Source organism: Saccostrea echinata, unplaced genomic scaffold, assembly GCF_033153115.1.
Source record: "Saccostrea echinata isolate AGI-Se365-2 ecotype Australia unplaced genomic scaffold, CSIRO_AGI_Sech_v1 ptg000075l, whole genome shotgun sequence".
NCBI classification, from domain to species: Eukaryota; Metazoa; Mollusca; class Bivalvia; order Ostreida; family Ostreidae; genus Saccostrea; species Saccostrea echinata.
In genome coordinates this window covers 2486290-2511632 of record NW_026889824.1, presented here as the reverse complement: position 1 = coordinate 2511632, position 25343 = coordinate 2486290, and the positions used below count along the sequence as shown (strand labels likewise).

The 25343-nt window shown below is 31.8% G+C and overlaps 1 protein-coding gene across 1 annotated transcript; it reads left to right on the top strand.

The window, feature by feature from the left end:
* The first annotated feature begins 16688 nt into the window (after positions 1-16688).
* On the top strand, positions 16689-23912 carry LOC133176424 (ryncolin-2-like). Its single transcript, XM_061311549.1, has 6 exons — positions 16689-16732; positions 17249-17345; positions 18647-18728; positions 21437-21564; positions 21889-21985; positions 23716-23912. The coding sequence occupies exons 1-6, from the start codon at positions 16689-16691 to the stop codon at positions 23910-23912; spliced, it is 645 nt and encodes a 214-aa protein (XP_061167533.1).
* Positions 23913-25343: the final 1431 nt, after the last annotated feature.

Here is a 25343-nt window from a genome sequence, read left to right as displayed (position 1 = left end):
ACTATGAACATCGAGGTGAACATGGAGAACGTAAACTGGTAAAATGCGTACAGTTAATGATCATTAATTATTCGATGCTTAAACTTTAATATTACTTATAACGCATTCCAAAATCAAAACAGAAAATCTTTTTTTCTGTTTTAGGCATTTTGCCCTTAGGTATTGACAAAATCTAACAAAAAACACAGTTTTATAAGATATTTATTGATAAGATTGTGAAAAATCAGCATTTTTCTAATAGAATTACGATCTAATGTCACAAAAAAAATTGAAATGTAAATATATAGAGGAAATGTTGACAATTTAGCAAGATTTTACGGGGTAAATTTCCCCCAAAAGCAAATCACTGATTCACATCTTAAAGATAGCAAAAATCCTCTCAAAAATGACATAGATACAGTTTACCTACAGTATTTCAAAGCAAAATCAACCATCTTTTAGGTAGCAAGACTTTACGGGGTAAATTTCCCCCCAAGGAATATCATTGATAAAGTATTCACTCTCTCATAAAAGCGAACATTACACTTTGAAAATCGCAGAACTCTACAGGGTAAATTTCCTCTCAAAAATGACATTGATTCAGTTTGTATACAGTATTTCAAAGCAAAAGCAACCATCTTTTAGGTAGCAAGACTTTACGGGGTAAATTTCCTCCCAAAGAAAATCACTGATACAGTATTTATGTTTCGCAAACATCGTGAAGATGGCAACAATCTACAGGGTAATTTTTCTCTCAAAAATGACATACATACAGTTTATACACAGCATTTCAACGCAAAAACACCCATCTTTTAGATAGCAAGACTTTTCGGGGTAAATTTCCTCCCAAAGAATACCACTGATAAAGTATTCACTACTCTTAAAAAAAGTGAACATTACACTTAGAAAATCGCAGAACTCTACAGGGTAAATTTCCTCTCAAAAATGACATTAATTTAAAATACAGTGTTTGAAAGCAAAAGCAACCATCTTGATGATAGCAAGACTTTACGGGGTAAATTTCCCCCAAAAGAAAATCACTAATACAGTATTTCTGATTCGCAAACATCGTGAAGATGGCAACAATCTACAGGGTAATTTTTTCTCTCAAAAATGACATTGATAAAGTATATACACATTATTTCAAAGCAAAAGCAGCCATCTTTTAGATAGCAAGATTTTACGGGGTAAATCCCCCTCCCCCCCCCCCCCCCCAAGAATATCACTGATACAGTATTCACTACTCTTATAAAAAGCGAACATTACACTTTGAAAATCGCAGAACTCTACAGGGTAAATTTCCTCTCAAAAATGACATTCAGTTTATATACAGTGTTTGAAAGCAAGAGCAACCATCTTGATAATAGCAAGACTTTACGGGGTAAATTTCCCCTCTAAGAAAATCACTAAACAGTATTTATGATTTGCTAACATCGTTAAGATGGCAATAATCTACAGAGTACTTTTTTTCTCAAAAATGACATTTATACAGTATATACACAGTATTTTAAAGCAAAAAAAAAAAACAATCTTGTAGATAGCAAGATTTTACGGGGTAAATTTCCCCCCAAAGAATATCAATGATACAGTATTCACTCTATCATAAAAGCGAACATTACACTTCGAAAATCGCAAAACTCTACAGGGTAAATTTCCTCTCAAAAATGACATAGATTCAATTTATATACAGTGTTTGAAAGCAAAAGCAACCATCTTGATGCTAGCAAGAGTTTAAGGGGTAAATCCCCCCTTCCCCAAAGAAAATCACTAATACAGTATTTCTGATTCGCAAACATCGTGAAGATGGCAACAATCTACAGGGTAATTTTTCTCTCAAAAATGACATTAATACAGTATATACACATTATTTCAAAGCAAAAGCAACCATCTTTTAGATAGCAAGATTTTACGGGGTAAATTTCCCCCCAAAGAATATCACTGATACAGTATTCACTAGTCTTATAAAAAGCATACATTACACTTTGAATATCGCAGAACTCTACAGGGTAAATTTCCGCTAGAAAATGACATTGACTCAGTTTATATACAGTGTTTGAAAGCAAAAGCAACCTTCTTGATAATAGCAAGACTTTACGGGGTAAATTTCCCCTCAAAGAAAATCACTAATACAGTATTCATGATTCGCAAACATCCTGAAGATGGCAAAAATCTTCAGGGTAATTTTTCTCTCAAAAATGACATTGATGCAGTTTATACACCGTATTGCAAAACAAAAACATCCATCCTTTAGATAGCAAGTCTTTACGGTGTGATTTTCCCCTCAAAGAATATCACTGATACAGAATTTATGCTTCGCAATATCTTGGCGGTAACAAAAATCTACAGGGCAAATTTCCTCTCAAAAAATATTATTGGTACAATTTATCTTATACGTAGGAAAAGCGAAGTTTACATTTTGAAAATCGCAGAAAACTCTTCAGGGTAAATTTCCTCTCAAAGACGATATTGATACAGTTTATATACAGTAATTAAAAACAAAACACCCATCTTTTAGATAGCAAGACTTTACGGGGTAAATTTCCCCCAAAAGAATATCACTGATACAGAATTTATGCTTCACAATATCTTGGCGGTAACAAAAAACTACGGGGTAAATTTCCTTTCAAAAAATATTATTGATACAGTTTATATTATACGTAGAAAATGCAAACATTACACTTTAAAAAAAGCACGTATCTACGGAGTAAATTTTTCCCCAAAAAAGCATCAAAGATACATTATATATTATATTGAAAGCATGGACAAACATTACAACTTGATGATAACAGGACTTTAGGGGGTAACCCCCCCCCCCCCCAAGAATATCAATGATACAGTTTATATTATTAACAGAAAAAACAAACATTACGTACATATCTAAAACAACAGAACCTTACAAGGTAAATTTCCTCTCTTAAAATAATTTGATACAGTAATAATAAAATATATTATTCAAAGCACGAACAACATTACAACTTGATGATGGCAAGTTTCGATCTATGGGGTAAATTCCCCCTTCCCCCCAAAATATCTCAATGATAAAGTATACATTTTTCACAGGAAATGCAAACGAGGTCCTTAGACAAAAAGTCCTATTTAAAAAAGGAAATACAAACTTAAAATATTGATGCTAGCAACACTCTACGGGATTAATTTACCCTCAAAGAATATCAATGTCGCAGTGTATTTTATAAAAAGCAAAATCAACAAACATTACATCTTGATGATAGGAAGACTCTACAAGTACCCCCTCCCCATCTTAACGAAAAATTTTCGGAGTTAATTTCCTCAGTATCTGACAAACTGTTCCGTTATATCGAGATTATGTAGTTACAGTTTAAATTTTTTTTTATCAAACTAGTTTACAATATCTTCATCTCGTTGACATATTTTCAAAACTAAGAAATAGAGTATTAATTTTCTCTCAAAATCTTAGATGATTTTTTAATTCGGTACTTTTTATTAAAACCAATGCAGAAATCAATGTTACAAAGTAAATGTCTACAAATTTTGCTACATTTTTTTTTTAAATTGCATATAATTCACAGTTAGAGTTAATTTTAACGGTTACTTTTCAATTATTTTGCAGATTTGATGACCCCCTGCATTTTTATCAAAACGATACACACCCTATTACCAACATTTCTCCACTTGATAATTTTCTTCTTAAAATTTTACGTCTCTGATATTTTATCTTTCAAGCAAAAAATAACTTAAAAACGTACATGTACTACACGGACGCTTTGCATTTTACTATTTAGCTAGTATCACTAAAAACTTTCCAAATGATGATTTGCTAATCCTTATAATTTTGTTAAAACCTCCAAAATCGTTCCAACAGTAATTTCTTGTAATATAATAAAATACCAAGAAAAGGAAATGCAATTTTACTTCTCCCTTATTTAAAAATGAAACATAGGAAAAAAAATTAATGACATAAAATTTTAGGATAATGAATGTATAATTTTTATATTACAAACGATGTTTCTAACTAAATACCATGCAAGCTGGAAAAACTTAATATTAAGGTTAACATAATATTATATCTTATAAATATAAAAAAGAGTGAAGCTTCTCGCATCTTTCTTTCCCTGTTAAAGGAATAAGATTTTCTTTAGTCTCCTGTTATTCTTTCTTTATTTAAACAGCGTCCTATCTCTGACCGAAGTTCCATTTCTATGCTTTTCTACTGGCTGATGCAACAGACAAATTGCAGATTGCATTTTCCAAAGGAAATCTGGCAACCATATTCTGAACCAATCCAAAATCCACCTAGGGATGAAATTTTAAGACTCGTAAATCACCTCATCATATAGTTTTTTCAATTTACTTCAATTTTCCAAACCCTTAGGGAATTTTATATGATTTCATGACAGGCATGACGGATTTAATATTGCGCACAAGAGTAGCAGGTGCCTGCTCCGAATTTTTGTAAAACAATCTATCTGTTTATTTGGTATGGGAATTTCATTCAGTATTCTAAAGACACCCCCCCCCCCCACCCACTCACCCACCCGACAACACATATATACACATACATTGAAATGCTTCTTTTGAGATTTATGCTTATTTGTTATATGAGCTAATATTAAAAGATTATCAAAACAGTTAAATTCACTCACTATAGTATTTGATTTGTAATAAGAAAAGTTCAGACAGGACATATAATTATATGTATTACTGATGCCTTCTGGGTCCACCATGAAAGTTTTATTTAAGGGGAAGTGCGAGAGGTAACTGAGAGCATATAGTTTTACTGCAACCTAAATGTAGGTTAAAGTGTTTAACATTTCAGCTTCAGTTATTTCACGTAATAAAGAAAGCAACCAAGTTCCGAAATCTTCATGCTAGGCAATGGAATTGTAGATCAGGAACAAATTCAAATGCAGATACTGTTTATATATATATATATATATATATATATATATATATATATATATATATATATATATATATATATATATATATATATATATATAGTGACATATATATAATTGTATATTTACCTTTATTGTTCAAGATTTGGTCTTGAATTTGTAATTGTTCCATTCAGCATAGAACAGTCACTTTTGTATCAAATCGTCATAAAAGAACACTTTTGAAACACTCCTAAAATACTTGTGTTCAGGAAACTGAGAGGTCATCTAGCCTGGTTTCCTTTCTCTAAATTTCTTAGTGTTCTCTGTGACCTTGGCGTGGATGAGGCAAGGAACAAGGAAAACGGACGCCGCGCATATCAATACGGCCAATAATATTTAAATTCCCAACGCACAATCCACCAAGTATGAATGTAGGGTATATTATAGGGAAACGAACAGAATCAACTGTTTTCACACAAAAATTAAAATAAACACATTGCTTTCAAGAAAATTATTGAACATATTGAATTGAGGTGATCTGTCTCTCATCATTTTACTGTTTACTTTCCCGCTGCGTGAAGTCCTGTTTATTCAACCCGTTGTATTGGATAGCATTGCGGCCGTGTCATAAATCTGACCTTAGTTTCTCAGCAGCTAAATCTGTTATCTATCAAACCTAAGAGCATTGGAAGAAATTCTGTGGATTTTCTCAGATGTAGCTTTAGACTGAATTTAATCAAAGTGCAATTAACGCTAATCTTTATATTACCCATGCGAGTGTTGTGAGACAAATGATGTCAGCAATGTTGAGGGAAGGATCAAAAACTTTTACAGATTGTAAAATTAAAGCTTCAAAACTTAATTTTCAGAGAACAATTTGAGGCCCTATTTTTTTTTTTTTTTTTGGGGGGGGGGGCATGATTTCAATATCCTACGGGCTAAAAAATAATAATGAATTTAAAATGAAGCATATAATTATAGGAAATAAACGAGTTAACAATAAACAAAGTAAAACAAAAAGGAAATTAAAATAAATGTTCGAATCTGTAACCCTTAATTTGATGGTAGAAGGTATAAATATGTCATAGGTTACTAATTTTACCCCATTTCATTGACCACGGAAGTAGTGCCAATTAAAAACACAGTTTTTTCCCCCTTAAATATGTCTAATGATGTATACGGGTGGATTGGGCTGAATCTAGGGCATAGAACGGAGGGAGAGTGTGTGGTGAAAAGAATTAAAATTTAAAATATTGAGAAATGTTGCCTTTGAATGCTTAGTAGAAAGGGTGTAAGTAGGTCGTGTTTTCCTTCTTCTCAAGGGGTAAGTGAAATATGCATCGTATTGGGTACATGTAACTCGCTGTGTCCTAGAGGGATTTGCACATCATGAATCCTCCTTAGATTCAGAAATATTTAAAGGCTATAATAAAAAAAAAATCGCTAAATTCCAAGAAAATTTTAATTAATTTAAATAAAATTGAAATAAATTACACATGCAAAAATGTAGAAGAATGCGTGGTAGCAAAATAATTAATCATATCAAAGGAAATGAATGCTAAAATTATCAATGACATCCGAAGAATATATTTGTAAAAGTAATTTTTTTTTTCCTTAGATCCACCTCTCCAAGATTCTGCCATCAATTGTCTCAAATCACTCTTAGGGGAATATCAGTGATTAGCGTTAATTGCACTTGTATTGAGTTCAGCTCACAGCTAAATCGGACGGGATTTCTTGGGATGCACAAGCTGCCCTCTTTGAATATAGTGATTTTTTAAGGTCATTGAATTTCATTCCATTATACTAAGTTACTTGTTTTACATGTACTCTACTGCAATCGCATATGCATAATTCATTCACGTGGCAGTAATTATTGCACTTTTGAAATTTTTTTCTTTCCAAAATGTAACAAAAATCAGGAACAGTTATTCCTTTCCTAAGAAAGTTCATCTATCTATACTGCTACTCCTTTAAGTTAAAAAAGAAAAAAATAAATTAAAAAAATAGATATTAAAAAAGCAATATTGAAAGAACTTTATTCCGAATTAAAAAAAAAATGATTTATGAGTATATCATTCTTAACATTAAAAAAAAAAAAACCTGTGCATTCTTTGTGTATTTCTTTATATTTTGTAATACCATGCTAAGCAGTAAAGTGTAAAAGAATTTTTTTTTTCTTCTAAATTAATTGACTGAATTGCATGGCGACTTCTGCAGGATGGGCGATGCGATATCATTGCCTTTGAGTACTAAAGCATACATGCTGAGCACACATTGCTACTAATCGTTAACTAATGGGTTGAAAATCTGATAGCCATCTATACTTGGCTGCGCGGGTTGTTTGGTATAACGTGGAATAGAGAAAGTCATTGTAAACGATACGTTTTTGAACTAAAATAGAATGACCTTGACTATGACAATCGCAATCATCTCGGACCTTTCCGGCAGAATCGATTGTCGAAAATGTCTGCTAAGTAACAATTCTGTTCTTTGAAAATTTTCATAAATAATTTTGCCTATATGTGCAGTGTTTAAATATTCAATTATCAAAATTAATCACAAAAAATGTTATAATAAGAAGTTAGATGAGATTAATACTCGAAAACCACTCGGGAATTCCTTTTTTCTTCTTTCTACTTATCAAATGTACGATTGCCGATATGAGCTTGTTTAAAATAATGGTACACGGCCTTTACCATGTATACCTAAGGTTTTATTATTTTTTTTATACATGTACATTTCTCTTAATCTGTACATATACGCATGTACATGTATACAAAATATAACGTGTTATAATTTCGGGAAAAGACATGTAAAGATAAAAATATAAACAGAAGTAGATAGATTTCGTCACTGTAATTATGGTACATGAAAAAAATCTTATGTTTAAATTTTTTGTCTATCATTCTTTCATTAATTTTTGCACTTGACATCTGATACTCCGCAAAGAACACAGCTACGAAAGGTACACACCGGCATATAGAAAGTAATTAGAAGGTGGATATTTTTTTCTTTAATTTTTAAAATGATGTACAATATATTCGAGTTTTAAAGTCAAGAATACGTTCTATCAATATTGCTTTTCATTAGCTATTTTTTTTAGTTTATTTTTATCTTTTTCAACCTAAGGATGTGTCAGTGTAGAAAGATCAACTGAAAAAAGAATAACTGTTCATAATTTTTTCACATCTTTGAAACCACATATTTTGTAAAGTAATAATAACTGCCACATGAATAGATGATGCAATTGCAGTAGAGTGTATGTAAAATGTTACCAAGTTTTAAGGAGGGCAACCTGTGCTTTTTTATAGATCAAGATATGGATGCTGAGAAAATGGAGAAATTATCTTAACTTAGGTCAGTTTTATGACATGACTGCAATGCTATCCAGTAAGAGGGTTGATTAACATCTGGAATTCACGCAGCGAAAGAGTAAACAGTAAAGTAATGATAAATAGATCACTTCAATTTCTCTCTCGCAACCACCCATTGATAAATTCACTCATTTTCCTTGAAAGCAATGCGTATAGTTGATTTGTCCGTTTCCCTGTAATATACACTACATGATGAATAGTGAGTTGGGAATTTAAATATTATTGGCCGTATTGATATGGCCAGCGTTCATTTGCCTTGTTCCCTGGCTCATCCACGCCAAAGGTCACGCAAATTAGGGAAAGGAAACCAGGCTTGATTACCTCTCAGTGCACGCAAGTACTTTAAGAGTGTTTCAAAAGTGTACTTTTATCGACGATTCGATACAAAAGAGACTGCTTTGTGATGGAACTGAAATACAAATTCAAGTCCAAATCTTGAACAATCAAGGTAAATATACAATTTTATAAATGTCACGATATATGTATGTTTTTGGAAGTATCTGCATTTGAATTCGTTCCTGATCTACAATTCCAATGCCCAAGCATAAGGATTTCGGAATTTGGTTGCTTTCTTTATTAGTGAAATAACTGAAGCTGAAATGTTAAACACCTTAACCAACATTTAGGTTGTAGTAAAACTATCTGCATATGCTATCAGTTACCTTTTTCACTTCGATCCCCTTAAAAATGTCCATGATGGACCTAGAGGGCATCAGTAATACATGTAAATATATGTCCTGTCTGAACTTTTCTTATTACAAATACAATACTATAGTAAGTGCATTTAACTTTTTTGATTATCTTACGATTTAGACCCATATCACGCATGAGCATCATTCTCAAAAGAAACATTTATAAATGTATGTGTGTATATGAGTGTGTGTTGGGGGATCTTTAGATGAATGCAATTTCCATACAATATAAACAGAAAGACTGTTTTACAAAAATTCGGAGCAGGCACCTGCTGCTCTTCATCTACTCTAGTGCGCAATATTAAACCAGTCATTCAAGAAATCATATATAAAAGCCTAAGGCTTTAGGAAATTGAAGTTTATGAGACTTAAAATTTTCATCCATAGGGAGACTATGGTTTGGTTCAGAATATGGTTGCCAGATTTCCTTCGGAAAATGCACTCTACAATCTGTCTATTGTATCAGCCAAGAGAAAAGCATAGTAGTGGAACCTCGGTCAAAGATAGTAAAGGAGGACGCTGTTTAAACAAAGAAATCGTATTTTTTTTAACAGAGAAAGAAAGATGCCAGAGGTTTTTTTTTTATGTTTTTGTATGTTTTTCTATGTTTAGAAGGCGTAATATTATGTTAACTTTAATACTTAGCTTTTCCAGCTTGCATGATATTTAGATAAAAATGTCGTTTGTAATATAAAAATAATATATTATTCATATTCTTTGATATGAAATTCACCCCGAGTCTTTTTGTCATCAAGATGTAATGTATGCTTTTTTCTGTAAACAATATATACAGGATTAATTTATTTTATGAGAGGAAATTTACCTTGAAAAGTTCTGCTTTTTTCAAAGTTATATTTGTTTCATTTTGTGAATTATATAAACTGTATCAGTGATATTCTTTGTTGGGGGGGGGGGGGGGTTTACTCCGTAAAGTCTTGCTATCATCGAGTTGCAATGTTTGTTCATGCTTTGAATAATATATGCTGTATTATTGATACTCTTTGGGGAGGATTTAGCCTGTACAAACTTGCTATTTTCAAAGTGTATTGTTTGCTTTTTCTAAGTATGATGTAAACTGTATCAGTAATATTTTTGAGAGGAAATTTACCCCGTAGATTTTTACTACCTCCAAGATATTGCGAAGCATAAATTTTGTATCAGTCATATCTTTGGGGGGAAATTTACCCCGTAAAGTCTTGTTATCTAAAAGATGGGTGTTTTTGCTTTGAAACACTGCATATAAACTGTATCAATGTTATTTTTGAGAGGGAATTTACCCTGTAGAGTTCTGCGATTTTCAAAGTGTTATATTCGCTTTTATAAGAGTATTGAATACTGTATTAGTGATACCATCTTTGGGGGGAAATTTACCCCGTAAAGTCTTACTTTCTAAAAGATTGGTGTTTTTGATTTGAATTAATATATGGAAACTGTATCGATGTAATTTTTGAGAGGCAGTTTACCCTTTAGATTTTTGCTATCTTTAAGATGTTGTGAATCAAAAAATCTATATCAGTTATCTTCTTTGGGGGAAATTTACCCTATAAAGTCTCGCTATCTAAAAGATGGGTGTTTTTGCTTTTAATTACTGTATATAAACTGTATCAATATCATCTTTGAGAGGAAATTTACCCTGTAGAATTCTGCGATTTTCGAACTGTTATGTTCGCGTTTTCTACGTATAAGATAAACTGTATCAATAATATTTTTTGAGAGGAAATTTACCCTGTAGATTTTCGTTACCGCCAAGATATTGTGAAGCATAAATTCTGTATCAGTGATATTCTTTTGGGGGAAATTTACCCCGTAAAGTCTTGCTATCTAAAAGATGGATATTTTTGTTTTGAAATACCGTGTATAAACTGCATCAATGTCATTTTTGAGAGGAAAATTACCCTGTAGATTGTTGCCATCTTCACGATGTTTGCGAATCAGAAATACTGTATTAGTGATTTTCTTTGAGGGGAAATTTACCCCGTAAAGTCTTGCTATCATGATGATGGTTGCCGTTGCTTTCAAACACTATATATAAACTGAATCAGTGTCATTTTTGAGAGGAAATTTTCACTGTAGAGTTCTGCGATTTTCAAAGTGTAATGTTCGCTTTCATAAGAGAGTGAATACTGTATCAGTGATATTCTTTGGGGGGAAATTTACCCCGTAAAATCTTGCTATCTACAAGATTGGTGTTTTTGCTTTGAAATACTGTGTATAAAATGTATCAATATAATTTTTGAGAGAAAAAGTACTCTGTAGATCGTTGCCATCTTAGCGATGTTAGCGAATCATAAATACTGTATTAGTGATTTTCTTTGGGGGGAAATTTACCCCGTAAAGTCTTGCTATCATCAAGATGGTTGCTTTTGCTTTCAAACACTGTATATAAACTGCATCAATGTCATTTTTGAGAGGAAATTTACCCTGTAGAGTTCTGCGATTTTCAAAGTGTAATGTTCTCTGTTTTATAAGAGTAGTGAAAACTGAATCAGTGATACGTTCTTTGGAGGAAATTTACCCCGTAAAGTCTTGCTATCTAAAAAATGGTTGCTTTTGCTTTGAATTACTCTAGGTTAACTGTATCAATTTAATTTTTGAGAGGAAATTTACCCTGTAGGTTTTTGCTATCTTTAAGATGTGAATCAGTGATTTTCTTTGGGGGGAAATTTACCCTGTAAAGTCTTGCTAAATTGTCAATATTTCCTCCAAATATTTACATTTCAGTTTATTTGTGACACTAGATCGTGTTTCCATTAGAAAAATGCAGATTATTCACAATCTTATCAATAAATATCCTATAAAACTGTGTTTTTTGTTGGATTTTGTCAATACCTAAGGGCAAAATGCCTAAAACAGAAAAAAAGATTTTCTGTTTTGATTTTGGAATGCGTTTTATATAGTTATATAGTTACATTTAATTCCTTCTTTTATTTGAAGACGTGTTCCCTTTAAATCTAAATTAAAAAAGAAAAGAAAGTTGTAAAAAATAATTTATGAGTGAACCACAGAACACGTTTAAAACCTTATTTAGAAGAAAATTAGCATTAAATACAGTAGGGTATATAATTTATTGGAAGTTTGTTAAAGTTATACACATGAAGAGTTCTGATTTACTTGCCGAATGAAAACGCTTACCCGTTTACGGGACCTGCTTTTTACCTACATATTACGACATATTACGCAATACTCGAACAAAACAACATTTGTATGAGATTAATAAGGTGTTAAAGAACAACTTTAGTTCCGAAAGCCACATCGAAATATTTACCGTTTCTGAGTTATAAAACGAAAACTTTTAAGGGCTCTAGATCCCTCATTTTGGGGGCCAGCCCCTTTTAAATGATATCAAATGAAAGTTCTTGATATTATACACAACTTTTATTCTACATGTTTTAACAAAATATTTTTAGTTTTAAAGATATAAAGGAAAATATGTCATAATTTTTGCTCTTTTCCGCGTTCTAACTTTTGACACCTCTCTAGCGCCATTTTTAGTGCAAAAAATAAAAAAAAAACCGATGTGCACACCTTCAATGCTTCTTCTTTTCAATTTCAAAGGGTTTTGCGCTCCAATTATTACAGTTTCAGAGCCTTTGTCTGGAAACCAGAGGCATAAAAATTTCAATCAAAGGGGAATAACTCGTGAACAGAAGGTAATTTCCGAATTGTATTACAGTATTCTGAGAGTGTTTTGTATAGTCTAAAAGCTCTGAAAATTTGAACAAAATCCGTTCAGAAATGAGGAAGATATGAAGCTTCAAAGTTGGCGTCTAGGAAAAAAAAAGAATAATAAGAATAATCTTAATCATCAGAATCAGTAGAAGGTCTTCCGTTGGAAACAGAAGACCTTAATAATACATATGTGAATCAAATACATGTGATATGATGACAAATCAAATTGTATTGTGATGGCGAGTTTCTTCGTCTTCGCTGCGTCTCCCTCGCTATCGTCGCTTCTATTTTTACAATGTTAACAGATTTTCCAGATTTTTTCTTGCTGACAATTCTGAAATATAAGGTTGGGTACTCAATTTCATATCGATGAAATTAGTGATTTTGTCGTCCATTCAGACAAATCGTTTTAACAATACGATAAATGACTTGGGAAAAAAAAAATGGCTGATCTTTTGTTAAATTTCGATTGATCTGAGTCTTCAATTAAGGAGCATTCGTTAAAGGTCATTAAAGGTCATTATGCATAACAAAACTTCTGCACTAGTAAATCTTTAATGTAAGGACCAGCTTTTTCGGTTTTTCAAAGTGGTTATCTATAAAAATTTTAATGATGATTGTGTTTTCATGTGATAACTTTACATGATCACTATTTGCATTAATTATTTGAAAAGTACCGGGTTGTTTTAAGATTTGTCAAGCGTAATATTGAATTATAAAATCAAATGGATAGTATGTACTTAAACCTTTGTTTCTTTAATGTCATAATTCTACAGTTGATTTGAAAATATGGATAATTAAAAGAAAAAGTAATGACTGTGCAGTACAAAATTATTCCCATTGGAAATATTTCACTTGCAGTAAACCATAGAAATAAACGAACCGCGATGTAACAAAAATGAAAAGATTTTAATGATAAACACTTCTCTGATATAGGTCCCTGTAAACATCGATAACCAGGTTTCAATTTCAAATCAATTTTAGAAGGCAATGCTCTGCTGATACGTGTGTATCACCTGTATATTAGAATTGTGGATCCGGAGTAAGAAGCGTTCTGTATTTAAGCCAAATTTTCTGTGACCGGTCGGCAGGGAATGCATACTCCTCCACCTCCATGGCACCCAATCCGACATCTGATTTTTTAGAGGTCCGTGTTTACTGTTCGTTATCTCCATACTTAAAGAAAAAGATTGAGTATACAGTGTACATATTTTAAAGTAAAATAACTAGGTCTTATTTGTACAACATTTGTATTTCAATATTGTGGCCCTTATAGAAATATAACCCTTTTATAAGGTCGATCCATAGATATATCGACTTCACAGAAAAGCGTATCGACCGAGCACGAAATGCGAGGTCAATATGTTTTTCAGAGAAGTCGATATATCTATGGATTAAACAAATGAAAGGGCTACATTTGTTATATTAATTCTTAAAGAGATTGACAGAACAAATTTAATTTGAAAAGGAGGTACAAAGTTTTCTCTCTCCTTCTTTTTTTTTTTTTTTTTTTTTTTTTTTTTTTTTTTTTTTTTTACAAATAGACACTAGACATCTAAACAAAATAAACTGTTTTCATACCATTGTGTTTCCTTCATTCTTAAGGAAAAATTTAAGGAATGTAAAATATTGAAATGCTAAATTTGTTTGAAATAAATATCACAAATATATCTCAATTACAAGAGGATTTGATGTATCTGTTTTTAGAAAGTCCGGGTCTATCCGAGTTTTTAAATTTTATAATTAGAAAGTACAGGTCTATCCGCATTTATATACCTTGGCACGTGATGTCAAACGAACCAATGACAAATCTCGTAACAATGTATGGAAATAATATCCTCAATTATTAAACAAAAGTTTTTCATTAGATCTGTATATATATATATATATATATATATATATATATCCGTGACCTTGTATCTACTTAGTAGATCCGACACTTAGGATATACAGTGTTGTTGGTTTTTAGTGCTTTATATATATATATATATATATATATATATATATATATATATATATATATATATATATATATATATATATATATATATATATATATATATATATATATATATATATATATATATATATATATATATATACTATTCAACACAAATGCATGATCTTCATAAGATCGCCTTTGTCAGAAACCATTCTGCTCATTTGCTAGTATGTTCCTGTCATTAAAAAATGCTGTCAGTCTTGTGTTTATTATAGCACTGTAAACTTTGCTAATGCAGGGCAGAAGACTTGTACGAGGGGTGATCAAAAAGTTCTCGAACTATCTCTATATTTACAAAACCACGATTCAGATCAGAATGATATTTGGCATACAGATAGTCATACATATTAATATAATTATTGAATCCCTGAAATATCGTTTACTTCAGACTTTAAACATATCAGATATGATAAAAAGAAGGCGGCAATACTTTATCCACATTTGATAAACGACGATCCCAAGACAGAGGACTCGGGTTGTGATGGTCACCATGCTCATTCTGGGGAAGGATAACCTTATCCAACCATCCTATTGCCGAGATTTGGTCATTTTTGACAAATGGACTGTTCTTCTTATCAAGAATAATTTGCATGGTAAAAAATATAAGACTCGGAAACATCTTTCTGCTTCTGTGAAGAGAACGGTACGGAGCATGTCATTGACCGCCTGGATCATGTGATTCGCGCATGGGCAGAACGGCGGTAGATGTACATTAAAATCGGAGAGGACTAGTTTAAAATATAATGAACACTGAAACCTAATTTTATTTCTTTTATGAAAGTAATTCAATTAGTTCTTGTACACCTGTAATTAAGTGGAGTTCTTTTGTCAAAGCTAGGATCTTTAAGGATTGGACTAATAATGACCTGTCTCCATGTAAATGGAATCATACTATTATTAAATATTAACTGGAATAATTTCTGTAGAATTCCTATCATTGAGAGGTTCTTCAGTACACACTAAGATATTTTTATCCACTCGTAGAACCTTTCTTGACTTGAGGTCCACTCTTGTAACTTTCCCTATAGATATAGCTCTGTTAACTTGATCATCTGCTTGGTGCTTGAAGTTAAGCATATTGGTTTCAAGGAATTCTTTGTAACGTCTGGATTGAAACAGATGGTATCATTGAACTCTGTGTCATCAGACATGTTATAAAGGTTTCGAAAGTTCTTCTTCCACTTTTGTTACACTATGGTATTTTAAGTGATGACGTCATCTCCATGAACAATTTCTATTGGTTTGGAAGAGTTTTTCATAAGACCCATTTTTTTTTATTTTCCTCTAGAAATCTGTTGGAATATTTGTTGACATATTTCAATTTCTAGAGCCTTTGTACGTCTATTTGCCCTCTCAGTTCTTCTATATATGAATAAAATACAAGCGATGGATCGGGAAAATGTGATGTTTACGTTTAAGTTTGTATTTTTTCTTCTACTATTTGTTGTTGTCATATTTAGTGTGCTTTTAAAAGTATCTCACAGGAGATAAAATAATACCGGAAAAATATTGTTCTCCTTTATTTATTAAAAAAAAAATGAATTTAAAGCAACAACTAGGAAAACATAAGTCCTTTTTTGTAATAGAATGAAAGTGTTTCAAAATGTATTTAAAATGACGAAGAGGAGAATTAGAGATAGTGTCAGGAATTGTTAATTCTAAGCTAAATCTATAATCATACTACTACATGTACATACAGCTTATCATAATATGATTAAAATAACACCTTTGTCAAAAGTATACTTACAGTCATTATCTTGCTACATGTCCAAGCATTTGTTTACACATGTCATACATATGTAAAGTAAAACAAATCTTTTCGTTTGCATTTGAGATATTAAAACAAATGTCAAAATGGCTTTAACTTTTGGTTGTGGCAAATGTCCCTTTCTTTATTTATTGATTATTAGAGATATAATTTCTCACTTGAAATAATGGTTTGATAACAAATAAAGATAAACCAGTTGTGACTTTTGCAGGAATTAAATTTTAAATGAATATAGCTAATGTAGGGCAGAATAGATCTGAATCAATAAGCCACCTTACTCTTAAATAAAATCACCGCATTTATCTTGATTGCGATACACGTATGACATCAAATACTTCCACGATGCGGAAAGATACGAATGACTGGTCAAAAAAGAGATTATTGAGGTTTGTACAACAATAAGATATATTTTAATTAAAAATTACATGCCATGGTCATTCTTTCAATAAAAGAAATATCACAAAGAAAAAAAACGTTTTGTTTGGAAATTAGACTTCGATAAGTAAATCTTGGCCTGAGGTTAATATATAAATACTGCATGTAACTGGGGGTAACATTGAAAATTTCCTACAGCAAATATTTCAGTAAATATTGATTTTCATAATATTTGGATAAAATCACACTTACTCTAAAATAGAACTTTATTATTCATGGATATGTCGACGTAGATCCAATGAATCAAAAAGTTATTGTAATGATTCTGGAATTTTGAAGCATGATCAAGCGGGGTTCTCAGTTAGTCACTGTTTACATGTACATCACCTGACATGATACCGAGACTCCGCAGCCGCCTGTGGTTATTTTGCGGATGCAGCCAAGGAGAGAAGAGAAGACGATTGTAAGTGTTCTGAAGACTGCAGTAAAGAAAGTGTTCATGATTAATTCTTCGCCTGTTTTTACAGTTTGAGAGTGAATTTGGAAGGCCATTTGAGGTTTGGCAAACCAGTTATAAGGCCTGCCACGACGAGGTTGTCTTCCAGTAAAGAGGCTAGCCATATAGTTTGTAATATTGTCTGCATTGGCTGACTAGTCTGTCCAGGCCGCTATACTCATTGTCCGTCCATAATAAGGTATCCTACAGTGAGTGTAGTGGTTGAAGGGTATCACATATACTGTCCGTCCTGAATAAGGCATCCTACAGTATGTGGGATAGTCTGAGGGCTCTTTTTTTAGTGTTAGCAATAGGTTAGGACTACCTGTTACTGTGGAATCATTTTATTTCGTGGGGGTCAATGTTCGTGGACAAGCAAAATTTTACTTGTTCGAGGGGACGTAATTTCGTGGGTTACTCGTTTATACGGTAGATTCAATTAATCAATATGTTTACAAAATAAACGTTCGTGGGGATGTAAATTCGTGGGTAAGGGTGACCCACGAAATCCACGAACATTGGTCCCCCACGAACAATGGTGATTCCACAGTATTTAATTGTTACTTACCTCTGATTATTATAGTGGTTTACCATTTGATTATTGTTAAAGTAGATAAGTTTAGGACATATTTGTATATTTCGGCAGTCCACTGAAATTATACCGATTATTTCCAATCATTTAATGTTGAACACCCCAAACCCTGGAAATGACCAGGTACGACCCCTGAGTTTAATGTAAATACGTTACATAATTATGAAAATAATTAACCTTGTATATGTTTCAAAACTGAAGTCAATATTGATTTTCTTGATTTTTAGATAAAACCACACTTACTGCTAAAATAGAACTTATTATTCATAGATATGTTGACGTAGATCCAATGAGTTAAAACTAATTATGAAAAAAAAAATAACCTTATATATATTTCTAAACTGAAGTGTTGAAATTATTTAGGATTGTAATTCCCGTATCTGTACGTCTAAAATGCATTGTTTAATGCCAAATGCTATAATGAAGATACTTCATTTCACTTGGCTAGTTTTTGGAGTGATTAGGACTTGTTATTGTCAGTGTTTTAATCCGGAGACTTCTTTAATCAAAAGCTTTGATAACTCTTCTAAAGAAGTTGGGTCAGAATTTAAAGTTCTGTCCAACGGAAGTCTTACAATGTGTATGGTGGTTTGCTATAAATTTACACTCTGTCAATCAGTTGACTGGAGCCAGATTGAAAGAACTTGTGTATTGAATACGAAATATGTCACCAATAGTTCAACTCTCCCTCCGACTAAAACGCGCAGTATCCATATCGACCGAAAGGACCTCCCGACGGTAGGGAAAGCTGGGGTTATTTTCCTTCAGAATCTATTTAATAAAATTCAACTTGATTTAACTGATATGCAAGTAATTTTTATATTTGTATAACCTTAGGCTGTTGGAGGTGATTGTCTCAATCATTCATGTAACAACGGCTCGATCTGTATTCATGGTGAATGTGTTCAAGTTTTACGAGGTAAGCTTATATGGACTTTGCTGTTTAAAGACAGAATTTCTTCTAGCTGATTAAATATATTCTGAAATGATAAAGGAGATAAAACATTGTCGTGCAATTATACTTATTCATCTTAATTTATAGATAACGATACTTACATAAGTTGATTTTGCAATGATGTGTTATTTCTTATAATCTTTTTTTTTCACATTTTTTTTATTTCCCGACGTTTACTTTGAATCACAATGATATAAGAAAAAATGTACAGTAATGCATACATAGTTGAAAATGTAAAGGAAGCATAGAAATAATGTAATTTTAAAGTTATAAACTGTTTGATAGAACAAGTAATGTATTTTCCTTTACTAGTGTACTTTAAAGCACTTAATTTTGCTTGAAAAATGTCTTCACTTTATTTTCTTCATGGTTCATATGAATCATCATACTTTTGAAGTGAAATGGTGAAGATAACGAAGAGTGGTCTATCTCAAAAAATCTTAATTCAACCAAACTACGTCCCAATGATATTTGCTAGCACAGACATTATAACGATTATAGAATTTACAAAATGCCGACTTTAAACGAGGTTATTGAAATCCATGTAACATCAACTTATATGTCAGTAGCCTGCCTCGGTTTAAAAATTGATCGTACTCAGAGCATGCTATGAGTATCGAATACATGTAAGTTGGGAGCTGTAAACACCATATGTGAGTGATAGCAGGCTATTCCTACTTAAATAAGGAAAGTTGATAATTGAAGAGTTGAAGTCATCTCGTTTTCCATACAATTTGATTGCTAGTTGGCACTTTTTCGCCCATAGTCAGTAAAACATCCAAATATGAAAAAGATGTGTCAGACTGTGTGGTATCTTTTATTTCAAGTTCACTCGGATCTATCGAATCGACATATGAATTAAAGTAACTATTGTTAATTGATAATACATCGTGGATATATCTAAATGAGATGAAGGCCACAGCAAGTGTGTGTTTTTTTCTTCCATTGTTGAAGGTTTTCAATAACTTCTGCTTCATAAGAATTGGGTATAGGTCTGAGTTTCCAGTCCTCCCCCAGCAAGTGGCGGCGTATCCATATGAATCGATTGAAAATTTCCACTACGAGAAATCCGATCACGGTAGCCTAGTGGAAGGGCGCTCGCTTCTTGATCGGGCGGCTTGGTTCGATTCTCCTTCGGTGTGCGGCGTCAAACCTAAGACTTTAACATAGATGGTTTCTGTAGGTAACTTTAACATAGGTAGTAACGGTACAAAAAGTGAAAATCACGGGACTTTCGGAGGAGACCTTAAAAACCGATATATAGACAGTTTAAATAAATATTTAGAGGAAACAGCTAACATATTGGAAGTAATGCTGTACATACGTTTTATTTCCTCATATTACAAAAAAAAGGCATGAAGTCTCACTATTTTACCGATTTAATTAAGAATTGATCTACCCTCTTTTGCTAGACGCAGAACTGGTTGTTCTTTCATCAAAGTATGTTTTCAACAAAATTCCCGAAAATACAAATATACATTTTCGTATATTTTAGCTATGTTCTAATTACCTGCACGACTTGTTTACAGAGATGAAATGAACAACCCCTCCACATGAGAAATCTGTATCAACGACACTTGTATTACAAGAAAAATCAATGCAAACTCGGAGGGAGAACTTTTTTGACTTAATTAAAAATTGGGGAATTCTATTCTCTTTGAGTTCCTATATGTTTATCAATTTAATCGATTTCTATTATAAAGAGCTTTAGAAAATATCGCAGCCTAAAAGGAATTTCCGAGGCTTCCTTTTTTTTTTTTTTGTTTTTTTTTTTTGTTTTAGTGTTCGAAAATAATAAAATATTTATTTTGTCATAATATGTAAAGTAATCATTCAACTGAATCTGTTAGTGACTACTTTCATTAAAACAATCAATAAAACAAATGTAAGCAACAACAACACTGTGCTTTGTATTAAAGAACATTCTGTTAAATCATGAGCATAAACAATAACACTGAAATAAACTATGCAGCAGCTAAATATACACAATTGAATTGAACCTAAAAGATGAACAAAAACGTCTTATTAATATCGTATTTATTATAAATTCTGAAATGTATCTCTTTTGATGATTGTCATAATAATTTGCATGCTTACCCTAAGTGAAAAAAGTTAATTATAGTTAACTATAGTTAACTATAGTTAACTATAGTTCACTATAGTATCAAAGTTTTTTCACTATTGTAAAACAAAGTATTTTTACTATGGATTTCAGAGCGTTATATTTTTTGTTTTTCAATTCATACCTGCACAATTTTTATATTAAATTGAAATATTATTTCTATATTCTATTACTGTTATCGAATTTTAGAGATTTTAAGCTTTGAAATCTCACAAAAAAGTTATAGAGTAAGGTTTCATAGTAATTGAAAGTATCAAAGTTTTCACTATAGTTCACTATAGTTAACTATAGTAAATTTTTGTTAGGGTATATGTCTTAATTTTAGTGATGTAATAAATACAGAAAGTAAGTAATAAATGTTTCTTTTTAACAAGTGCTTGGACATTTTTATGCTAAATCTAGCATAGAAATTTCACATACATTTACATAAATAAATACGATATGTAAAATGTATTTTGAAATTTCCGTTTGCTTAGAAATAAATAGAGCTCTTTCAGAGAAAAAAAAAATATCCGAACAGCCATTTTCACCTGTATAAATATTTTAACAGAAAATTGCTTTGAACTTCTACGAGACGATTCGAATTTACAAGGAAAAGATGGGGTATATCAGATATATGTAGCTCCTGAAGTAAAAGCTGTTTATTGTGACATGAGCACTGATGGAGGGGGTTGGACTGTAAGTTAAATTTCATGCATTTAAAAGTTTAACTAACATAGTGTAAAGTTGTAACCAACATAGTGTAAAGTTGTAACCAACATAGTGTAAAGTTGTAACCAACTTAGTGTAAAGTCGTAACTAACATAGTGTAATATTATATCTAAAATAGTGTATATTAGTTATCGATATACTAAAATTCATTTACCCACAAAAAAAAAAAAAAAAAAAAAAAGAAGAAACTTAATTTTGGATATCTTCGAAACAGAGCATATAGACTGTTTTCTTTCTCTCAATAAAATGTCTAGCAATGGCTATATAAGACAAAAATTGTACTGTTTGAAGGCTATTCAACGAAGACAGGACAATTCTACAGACTTTTTTCGGACATGGATAGAATATAAAGAAGGGTTTGGTAACCCAACGAAAAACTATTGGATTGGTAAGCTTTTTTTCTTATTGTAAAACAACAGTAAGTGGAAAATATGCTTTTATATGTTTAAGACTGTGTAAAAAAGGCAAAGGTTTCATCTAAACATGATAAATTTCCTTTCTGTCAATCATTGTTTGTAAGTGGTATTATTTACATTTACTGTTTTCTTTATACTGAAACAATTACGTTATTGATTTGAATACAAGCTTAATTTCGAGTACGGTATGAACTATTTGAAATATACACGTAGAAACCACTACACCTATGACGTCACAATAAGGCAAGTGAGATACAGTAGGAAATAAAGGATATAGGGCAAGGATTAATTCAACTCTTGAATGCATTATTGAAGGCATAGGTCGATTTAAATATGAAAGTTCAAAATATGATATATGCATATACATGAACATGCGTTATAAGTCTTCGTGATTAACAGACTAATTACACTCAAAAAACTATTTTTAAAATCCTGTTATATTTTCTTGATCTTATCCTAGTTATTATAAGGACAATTCGAGAGTAATGATTTATCTTTCTTCTTCAAGATCAAAGTTCCCCAATGTATAAAGAAGTATTTTTTCTCAAAGTATTTTACAGCTAAAATACATATCACGATATATTGGTCAGAATATTAGGCATTCAGCAAAGTATCTCTTACTTGTTCCAAATGTTCAAAATTTAAGGTCTTATGTCCCTCTTTCAAGAGATATTACTTTTAAACATTTGCACCCAGCTTGTTCCCAGTTTACAAATTAAAATTTTTCTTTTTTATAAGAACTTTAAAAGTAAATTATTTACAGTGTAATGTGTCTTGCTGATGGAAACTTTTTTACAAGCATAGATTAACGACGTGCTTTTTTGGACTTAAAAAAGTATAGCTTCAGTATTATTTTTTTTTTCAGAAATGAGTTTAACTTGTATGACACTTAATGTTAATAGTCCCCTACCGGTGAAACCGCAGGGGTCATAGGTTTCCTCTGAGTCTGTCCGTCCGTCTGTCTGTCCGTCTAGCTGTCCTTCTGTCTATCTGTCTGTCTGTCAGTCTGTCATGGGACTTTACCTTGATGAGTCATAGGTCAAGTTTGCATTTCGTTCCGCTTCATTGATTTTTCACGGAATTTTGGCATTCTCAATTTTTAACGGGAACCAGATTACACTTGCCGGTAGGGGACTAGTATTGCTGATGCAATACTCTCAGAATGCTTGTTTTTATATACATATAGTATTTTCATTTTATGCTCTGATAATGTATAAGACATTTTTAGTACTCTTTCTACTTACTGCGTCAAATGGGAAGAAATAGAACTAATGTTGGAAAAATTAAGCCTACCTTCATACCTCAAACCCTTTTCCATTTGAATATAATGCTTTTGTTGTTGATAAAAATCAATTTTGCGAATTATTTTTTTGATGAAATTTAGAAAAACGGGGAAATTGGACCTTAACAGTAACGGGTATCAATTTAAAACTTAGCTCCTGCTTTTGATATATAAATGAGAATGATTTTTTTTTCGTGGTTACTTACAAATAAATTAGGTTTATAAAAAAGCTATTAAAACTTTGATGACTAGTCATTGGATGATTAAATAGTAAAATAGCTTTCAAAATTTAAGATAATTCCTATGTATATCTAATTAGGATTTGTTAAACATCCTTTGTATTATTTTTTTTTAAGTTCAGGTCTTAGCAATTTATGCCAATTCTTATATTCAAGTCTTTGATTTGTGTTATGTCAATAGGAAACAATGCCATTCACACCTTAACTAAAGATGGGAGCCAGGAACTTCGGATTGAGCTTCAGCGTTTTAATGGAGAAAAGGCTTTTGCTCAATATTCTACGTTTTCGCTCGGAAGTGAGGACACATATTTTAAACTTTTGTGTCTGGGTATTCCGGAACAGCAGGTAAATATTTTTATCCCAATTAAGGTACACTGATTGAAATTTAGTTCCACCTTGAATTCGACATATCGCCCATTTTAGAAACACATGTTCAAAAAAAAAGTTACCGTACCGGTTGCGGTGGCCGATAGAGGAAGAGCGCTCGCTTTGTCATTGAGAGGTACCAGTTACGATTCTCGTTCCCGGCTCCATGTCAAACCTAAGACTTAAACATAGGTTGTGGCTGTTTCTTTGCCAAGCATCCTATGCTAGAAGTGAAAATCACGGGTCTTTCGGGCGAGAGCTTAAAAACCGAGGGACGTGTCAGGGTAGGCATTGGCACGATAAGCAGCTCTCTCTGCTCAGTGGCCCATGGTGCCGAATAAACGTTTTACCTGGAAGCCCTTCAGATGTATATGGTGGTTTCCATGAGTGAACAATTCTCACAAAAGATGGAAAACAACTTACAAACAATTAATTAATCAAAAAGTTATATGAAATATGTAAATATCTATTGTCACATGCAACTAACCATTTCTGTTCTATAATAATATTACAAAAAAGTGTTGATGAATACAAAAATGATTATATGAATATACTTCACTTCACAACAATGCAACTAATTCCTCAGATCAAAAATGAAGATTTATTTGTCATCTGTTATTTTAAAAGAATGATTATATCCGGTTACAGGTAACAGTTTGGGTTATCACAATAAAAAAAAAGATTTTCTACTAAAGACAATGACGCTGCATATTTTGGGCGACGCTGTGCAACAGAGCGCCATGGTGCTTAGTGGTACTATCAATGTAGTTACTCAAATCTAAACGCGAAATATAGAGACTCAGTCGGTGAAAAAGGACCAAAATACATGGTATGGCATTACTGGACTGGAGGCGAACCACTTAAAGAAACAATGATGATGATAAGAGGAACTCATTGATCTATCTATCTATCTATCTATCTATCTATCTATCCAAACTCCGTCCGTCCGTCCATCTTACACTGAAAAAGCTTTCTGCTGCATATCTTTATAATTATATATATATATATATATATATATATATATATATATATATATATATATATATATATATATATATATATATATATATATATATATATATATATTTACATATACTCGCCTATGTTAAGGAAGGAAATGGAAAATGCGATCTTGGTACATTCTTAATACGTATTATTTTAAAAAATCTTTTGACAAAGTACCTTTAAACATGTAGGAAAGGTAAAATAGATATCCATAATGGATAGGTTTGTGACTTACTCAGTACCATTTACATCGCATGTATCAGCTGTGTGTCACGTGACTTGTATAAAAATAGAATTATTCATCTGAATGTAGAAAATGAGGCTAGTGCAAGGGCATGTTTTTGGAGGAAAAAATTGATACATATTAAAAAAGATTTACATTGGCTTCCTGAAAAGTGCTGGGAGCTAGTTTGAGCTGTTTTGGAAATGCTCGTTATT